The sequence below is a fragment of the Neltuma alba genome, unplaced genomic scaffold (genome assembly GCF_004799145.2).
Source record: "Neltuma alba isolate B1F8T4 unplaced genomic scaffold, ASM479914v2 tig00013437_pilon, whole genome shotgun sequence".
Lineage (NCBI taxonomy): Eukaryota > Viridiplantae > Streptophyta > Magnoliopsida > Fabales > Fabaceae > Neltuma > Neltuma alba.
Window position 1 is genome coordinate 52,745 of NW_021637684.1, and position 8,565 is coordinate 61,309.

Here is an 8,565-nt window from a genome sequence, read left to right on the forward strand (position 1 = left end):
ACAGTGGATTCCCGTGATATAAGATACACGGATGTTAACTGAATTTCAGTTTATATGAGAGAAATTCACTAGTGATCATTCACTTTTAGTGGTGATTAGAGGCTAAGATGTTGAAAATTTCTTAGCAGATGTTTTGGTGTAAAACCGACACTTGTCGATGAGCTGTGATTGCTAAATAGCAATAACCATTGTAGAGAGAACAATAGTGCAAGTGGAAATCACTTGAGATACAATGTGAATAAGCATGCTTAAAAATTGCAGAGGTATCTCAATCAATTTTATGAGGTCAAAGTGGACCTAGCGGATCCGTTAATAACCCTAAGAAGAAACAAATCAGTCGAGGGGAATGGGACTAATGCCACTTGAAATTGACAACGATGGCAACCCAACCCTTGTGATTGGTGATCCCATAAAGAAGGTTCAATGGGTAAGAACAAGTCGTTTGTCAGTTCTGCTAGCACTGAAACAAAATACTGGTCCCTTCCTATGACATGAAAAAGTGCTAGAATGCATTTTGGTGAGGCTGAGCGGAAGCTCTTAATGATTTCGTAGTCCTACGGGATAGTGCGCTCATTGCAGGTACACTTAATGAAATCACCTCTACGAATGTGGAGTGGGGCCGCTCCTATGAGATCATGGCAAAATCTCTAAAGCATTCGTTATGCACCAGGCACGCGCATGGCCGTCTTAACGCGCAAAAACGCCGTTAACAGCGAAAATGTGGGGGTATAATCTGACTAATAATGCCTCTAGTATACGCCTAAGAGGTATTGGTTTTAAGTTCATAGGACCACCAACATCTCTGTGTACTAAGTGTTATTGGTCTAGGTCGGGTTTTAAGTCCAAAGGACCACCAGATACAATGGTTATACTCATGTGTGTAACTCAACTAAAGGTACTTCCTTTGACACATGTGGGGGATTGTTATAAATATTATGTATGGGTGTGTCAAAGGAAGAGTCCCACATTGCTTGGGATTGTGGGGGTCCAAGTAATAAGAGGTCTTGGGCTGCTAAATGGGCCAAGAGGAGGAGTGGACTCGTACGCACAATAGGCCACCGGAGACAAATCCGGCAATTTCCCCTCACCCCCTGTGCATGAGTCAAACGCGGTATTGGGCACCTTTTATGAAAAATATCTGTCTAATTAATACCTCCTTAATCACCATTATACCTCTTCAATATTTGTAACTGACGTCTTTAATAAGTCTAAATCCTCATTAAGTGAGTTAATGATATTGAAACTGAAACTTAATTGTGTTTAAGTGCCCAATGCTCTCTTGTGATCCGCGGCCTATAAATGGGGTATGAAACCGAAGTTCACAAGGACTGAGCTTTGACCTTTCGGGCAACTCTCTTCCCTCCTCTGGTGTTCTGTCTTACTAAATTCTTTTACCTTTCGCTGTTCTGCTCACCCTATTCTTACAGGAAGAATCCGTTCAATCCTGGGGAGTGCCGCTTTTTGCTTTGCCGGTAGTTGCGGAATAGCTCTTAAGGACAGTGTCTGTAAGACACGACTCGGATTTACCGTTCTCTGCAGGTGCTGCTGTCAACAGGGTTTGCCTAGCATTATAGAGGAGGTGGAAGATCTACTGGATCTTGGAGAATTTTGGTGCTACCGCCAACAGGAAGTAGTACATATGTTGCGTCATTTGATTTGATTTTAAATATAAGATCTCAATTCATTTGACTTTTTATGTTTATTATTCCAAAATTAAATGCTCACTAAGTATATTCTCTATCCCATTCTATAAGATTTTTTCTTTTTTTGTGGGAATCATTTGATGCTCCTTACATTTTGGGGGGTTAATTAAATAAAATGCGAAAAGTCGTAACTTCTACCTAAGCACTTATAAACAGTAGATCGATTTTGATTTCATGCCATCATCTCAGCCAAATTTTTTTATTTCTTTCATTTTAAAATGTCTAGTTGAAATATTCTAGAATTTAATTTTGTTCTTAAATTAAAGAGAAAATTAATTTTTTTCATAGTATTTAAAACCCAGACCAGATTGGCTGGGTTGGACAGGAAACTAGAAATCCGATCAGTTGTCCAGTTTGGTCAAGCTTCTAAGCTGGGAAACAACTAACTTGGGATCACCCAGTATAAACCGGAGTGGCTCAGTCATAACTACACGGTTCTTTTTTTTCTGTTGCTCCCAGATGCTAAAATATACTACCTCCAGTCCTAATTATAAGACCCAGTTGACTTATTTGAGGAGATTAAGGAAGTAAGTTAAGTTAGTTATTTGTAATAAATAAATATTGTCATTTCTAAAATATCCTTGCTAATTAAGTGTATTGGCTAGAACTATCATTATTAGAAAGACTATTTTGGAAAAAAAATACATAAATATGAGAGACAAAATGGATTAGAGTCTTATAATTATGACCAAACAAAAAGTCAAACAGAGTTTTATATTAAGGACTGGAGGTAGTACAATAGATGCCATGGTTAAAAGGGACAGATTGAAAAAATAAAGAAACAGATCTTGAAGAAAGAAGGGAAAAGAAGGTAGAGAAAGATGAAAAAGAACTAAGAGGAAAAAAAAACCCAGTCAGACATTCCCCATTGTTGGATCGGATTTTTCTTTGTTTTTCTAGAGGGTGTTTGACAAATTAGAACAGTATTTTTAAAAAATATTTTTTTTATAAATTAAGATAATTTTTTTTTTCTATATTTATTTTGTATATTATAAAATTATTTTTAAAATTACTGATTTCTAACGAAACGCTTTTAAGAGCAGATGTGTAGTACTAGACGTCTATCATAGGCGCTGTCATGTGAGACCTTGAATCGACATTCTTTGTATCAAAAGTGAATATATCATAGCCATTCATTTCAAATGAATGGTTACGATTTTTTTAACTCTCTATAAAGGAGAGATATAAACCATCAGGTGTCTGTCAGTATCACATCACAATTACATCTTGTCTCACGCTTTCCAACGCAAACTTATTTCCCACTTACCGACATTTTTGCTTTTCAAGGTCTGAAATCATTCTTGAAACAGGAAGCCCATTATAACTAAAGTATTAAACTATTAATCCCATCCGTCAATCATATTTATCATCCTATATTATATATAAATATATGTAATATGAAGAGGAGGGGAGGGGACCCAGTTTCCTGCTAAGCATGGTGATAAGCACCCCCAAATGCATCCTTTTTCTAAATAATGGAGAAATCTTGACCATTGGTTGCATGATAATCTTAACCGTCCAATTCTAAAATTTTTTTGCTGTAATGGAGAAATTTCCTTGCTTTGAAAAAATTAAAACTTTCAAAAAATTTTGTAGTGTTTTCAGTTCAGACACCTTTAATTTGAAAGTTTTTTTATTTGATGCCTTCTCCCAACCTTCAGTCACAGAAAGTCAGAGACTCCTTTTCGGTTTTTCTTCCAAAAGTTGACGCTAAGCATGTTAGAGACTCTTTAATTAGGTTAACGTTGAGATATGAATTTTATTTGTTTAATTACATCGTCTTTGAGATTTCATTCTCGATCGATATATAATTTTTTTTCTAATCATAATTTCCTAATAAAAATAAAAAAAGTTATTTTTGTCATGATGATTCATGATTCCGTATCTTGTTAGGGACCACAGTTTTTGAAAAACTACAATTGAACGAATGAAACAACGGAGCCTGGCTGCTATTAATTGAAATAGCGTGTATTAAGTGCTCACCACAGTGCTTAGCAGGAAACTGGTTCCAGAGGAGAGAAGCGTCCAAGCTCTCTGATTCCTTTATTAATTATTATAATATTAAATGTGTGTATATGTATATTAGTTTTGTTATTTATTATTAAATTTTTTAATTAAAATATAAATATTTTTACACATTTTAATTAAATTAAATTATTTTAATTATTACCCTGAGTTGACTCCAGTCTAACCTACTAACTCTTAAACTACTCTCTTAACCAGTTCACTTACCAGTCTGGTTTTCAGTACCTCAATTTTTTTAGTCTTTGAACTTTTAACTAGATTATGACTCAATCCCTAAAATTTGACTCGTTATAATTCCATCCCTGTAACATTTTAATTTTTATTCTTAAGATTTAAATATTTAAAAATTGAGAAAAAATGAGATTCCAAACTGTTACATCTTTCCTTAAATAGGGTCTTTAACTTCAGTTTATCTCGAATATTTTCTTTTCATCCTCATCTCTCATCATTTGCTTTTCTTCTCCCTCCCCCCTCTCTCCCGGATATCGCAGCGTCGCTCTCTCTTCCATTTCTTTCTCCATCGTTACAGTATATTTTGGTAAGTAAAACTACTCTTAATTACAAAATTTTTTTTATGAAAGTTGTTCTACTCAGTTAAGTCTATCTGATGATATTAATTTTGTGTTAATTAGAGAAAATTTTTGGATTTAGAGTTTTAAACAAGTATTGAATTTTAACGAGTATTAACTACAGTATTGTAAATCTATTATAGTAAATCATTTCTATCAGTTGTCCATTTATTGGTTTTAGTATTTAAAAATTAATTTTTAGTTGAAAAATTTGTTATTCATGAGACATATCATATTTATACCAATCAAAATTAAGTTAAATAATTTATTTGGATTGTTTGACATATTATTGAGATTTATTTATTGGATAACTTGAGGTTTTAAAATAATTATTTTAGCTAAAAAAATCCATTATTTGTGAAAAAAACCAGAAATACCATTAGAATTTTGATTAGATTGTTTATTTATAAAGATTTGAAGTACTATTGATTTTTTGATGGTTTGGTTTTGATATTTAAACTTCATATGGGGTTTTTAGAATTTGAAATATAATAATTTCATATTTGAAATTTTTGAAAAATTCTTTTTATTAAATTAAATAATCCAAAGGATGTAAATGAATAATTTGACTTGTTAGAAAATTATAAGTTAGTTCTAAAATACTTAATTTTGGGTTATGAGAATTGTGAGAATTTAGAATAAAAATTAAATTAAATTAAATTAGAAATTTAACTAATATATAAACTTAATTAATTAATTATCTTATATTACTATGTGGTTATATTAATTGTGTAGATTAATTATTGGATTATTAGTTTGAACACGTTCACTGTATAGTACGAGTTTTTCATACTGTACCTTTTCGTCTCATTTATAAATCTTTTGAGTCTTATCTATAAGTTACATTATTAAATTAATGATATGATTAGATACTTTTTTTATTTATTTATCCGTGCTGTGTGTGTGTAAATAGCGAGTGTAAAGTTACTCCAATAGAATGTGTCAGAAGTGCTCATAGAAAAAATTCCAGAAGTGACTTATAATATCAAAGCAAATGTTTAGGTATTCACCAACCTGTTAACGGCATGCGCCTAAAAGAAATTTAACTAACAGTCTAACCCGGAGGAGTCCTCCTTACTTGTGTGTGTATATATAACGCCATCTTCTCATTCATCTTCATCTCATGATCAATTCGCAAAAGGCTAAGCTTTTTGAAGCAACAATGGCATCATCATCCATTAATAATAATGGGCACCAAAAGCAAAGTGAAGCAGCAGTGATGCCCAAGAACCACTTGAGGAGTGATGCTCTTTACCAGGTACGTACCCTCAAATCAAACCCTTTACTTCTTATTATTCTCTCTCATTGTTCGATTTCCTCTTGTTTTGGCCGTAGTACTCTGTATATAATAAGAACCATTTGATGATGATTTCGAGAAAATCCAATATATATTATTGGACTGTGATATGTATATTATGTTGTTGCAGTATATCATGGAAACCAGTGTTTATCCGAGAGAGCCAGAATGCATGAAGGAACTGAGAGAGATAACAGAAAAGCATCCATTGTATGTGTATATATATACACTCTGATCTCAACTTGAGATAATTATATATATTGGGGTTTTGTTTGTGGGTTGATGATGAATATATACATGTATATATATATCTATATATATAGGAGCATGATGGCGACGACGGCAGATGAAGTGCAATTTCTGAACATGCTGATTAAACTGATGAACGCCCAGAACGCCATGGAAATTGGTGTGCTTACTGGCTACTCTCTGCTTGCCACTGCTCTCGCTCTCCCCCAACATGGCAAGGTCACTCTTCATCACCCTTCACCTATCTAGAATTTTCATATAAATTACTACCTCCGGTCCTTAATATAGGGTTTAGGGTTTAGGGTAGGACCTAGTTGACTAATTTAGAGAGATTCAAAAAATTGGTTGAGTTATTTGTTATAAATAAGTGTTGTCTTTTCTAAAATGCCCTTGCTGATTATATACATTAGCTAGAATTACTATTTGATGAAGCCTTTAACATCTGCAGCTACTACAAGGACTACTGTAAAAAAATGAATAAATATGAAAAATAAAATGGATTGGGGTCTTATATTTAGAACCAAATTAAAAATCAAATAAGCTCTTATATTAAAGATTAGAGATAGTATAAATTTTTAATGATAAATATTTTTTTTCCACCATGGCATTCTTGCCAATTGATTTTGAGAAGTTTTATCCAGATTAAAAACAAATTGTGTAAAAACTTCTAATTCTGTTAATTGTGCCCATTCTAATTTTTGTTTACCAACTGTATAAGAATTGTCAATTATAAAATTACTTCTATTTGAAATTCTGCATCTATAGAAATAATTTTTTTAAATATAATTAAATTTAAAATTTAGACCATCCAAAATTAATTTAAATAATATAAATTAAGATGAAACATCATAATCATCTTTTTGGTGTGCAATGCGTTTCTGACAGCAAGCTTAATGTCATTTTAATTATCATCACTATTTAATTCATAACTTAAATTTTTTCGGATTTTATTTTAATTTCCACTAGAATCAGCCTATTCAGCAACCTTGCTAGGGACCAATCGCCGTCAACAAATAAATGAGTGTAGATTATATGAATTTTAATAAGAATCGAGAAAGAGACATTTAAAAGTTTTCCATCAATTCGAATTTTCTTATATATATATTTGATTGTTATTGAACAGTCTGAATTTCTTTAAAAATTATTACTTTTCATGTAGGACTAAAATTATTTTTTTGATGCAGATATTGGCCATGGACATTGACAGGAAAACCTATGAAGTGGGCCGTCCCACGTTAGAGAAAGCTGGTGTTGCTCACAAAGTTGACTTTCGAGAAGGCCCTGCTCTTCCTATTCTTGATGAACTGTTCAAAGATGTAAGCTTTCTTCCATTTTCTCTTTTCTTGAAAATAAACTACTCTTCCGATCCTAAATATAATATTCTTATACTATACTAATATGTATAAAGAAGAGAAGAGTATATATCTTCATCTTTATCTCTAAATTTCTCTCAAAAACACAAAGAAACAAACAGAAATTTGAAAGAGTTTGTGTTCGCGTGTGTGTGTGTATATGCAGGAGAACAATCATGGAAGCTTCGATTTCATATTTGTGGATGCCGACAAGAACAATTATCTGAACTATCACGGGAGGTTGATCGAGTTGGTTAGGGTTGGGGGTGTGATTGCCTACGACAACACCCTATGGAATGGGTCTGTCGTGACATCGCCTGACATGTCTTTTGATGAGCACGTCATGTCCCTTAGAGACTTTGTGTTGGAGCTCAACAAGGCTCTTGCTGTGGACCCTAGGATTGATATTTGCATGCTTCCTGTTGGTGATGGAATCACTCTGTGCCGTCGGATGAACTAACACGTCCATCTGCGACTTGGACTTCACCATCGTATCAGTAGCGGGTGTGTTTAAATTAGTAGGTGGCAAAACTGAATTATCCTAGCTGATTTTTGTAGGATAAATAAAAGTCAGTTAATGTATGTTTGGATTGGATTTTAATAAAAATTACTTTGTTAAATTAAAACTTGTTTGGATGAGTAATAAAAAAGTAAGTTTAAGTAAAATAACTAAACAAGTTATAACATATATCTCATATATGTGTATATATATATAATTTGATAAAATTAAAAAAATAATATATTAAAATAAAAATTATAAAAATAAAAGAGTTAATACATATTTATATTATTTATATATAATATAAATTAAAATTATAAAAATAAAAATAATTAATGCATTGATGTGAAAATTTTAAAAATACTAAAATACTTAAATTTTAGGAAAAATTGTACTCTGTGTACAAAATTTGAAAAGGGTATCATTTTTCTCTAAACTAATTTGCTTGACTTATAAACTAATATGTAATCTAGTGATATCCATAAAGACCCTGTAACATATGACATAATCAAACAATTTATTTAGTACCTGTTTGGGTTAGCGTTTGCTGGCCCAAACATGGCTTAAAATGCAAATAAGCCCGATTCAATTAGGAGGTATTGTTTGGGAGGGCATATCCTATAATGGGCTTATGGAAATTTAAATTGTCCAATCGTGCGTTTAAAATAACCTAGAGGAGGGAGCCTACTTTCAACCCTGAAGAACTTATTTACTGTTCTGAGTGTGTCAGAAAACTGTTGTTCCCTCTTTCTCTCCCTTCTGGCATTATTATTCTCGTGACTTCACTTTTTTTTTCTCCACAGCAGTACCAAGTCCCCTCCCTTCTACAATATTTTCTTTTTCATTTATGTGATGTTTTCGAACTTATTTA

The 8,565-nt window shown here is 32.4% G+C and overlaps 1 protein-coding gene across 2 annotated transcripts; it reads left to right on the top strand.

Moving 5' to 3' along the window:
• Window positions 1–4,184: 4,184 nt before the first annotated feature.
• On the top strand, window positions 4,185–7,824 carry LOC114737413 (caffeoyl-CoA O-methyltransferase 5-like). 2 transcript variants are annotated; one of them, XM_028925338.1, is made up of 6 exons: window positions 4,185–4,266; window positions 5,439–5,555; window positions 5,725–5,804; window positions 5,918–6,062; window positions 7,028–7,159; window positions 7,362–7,824. In XM_028925338.1, exons 2-6 carry the CDS (start codon window positions 5,460–5,462, stop codon window positions 7,653–7,655), a joined length of 747 nt encoding a protein of 248 aa, XP_028781171.1. In that variant the 5' UTR covers window positions 4,185–4,266; window positions 5,439–5,459; the 3' UTR covers window positions 7,656–7,824. The 2 variants fall into 2 exon arrangements, with proteins under 2 accessions (XP_028781171.1, XP_028781170.1); XM_028925337.1 differs by lacking the exon at window positions 4,185–4,266 and having other exon boundaries at window positions 5,356–5,555.
• The last annotated feature ends 741 nt before the right edge of the window (window positions 7,825–8,565 follow it).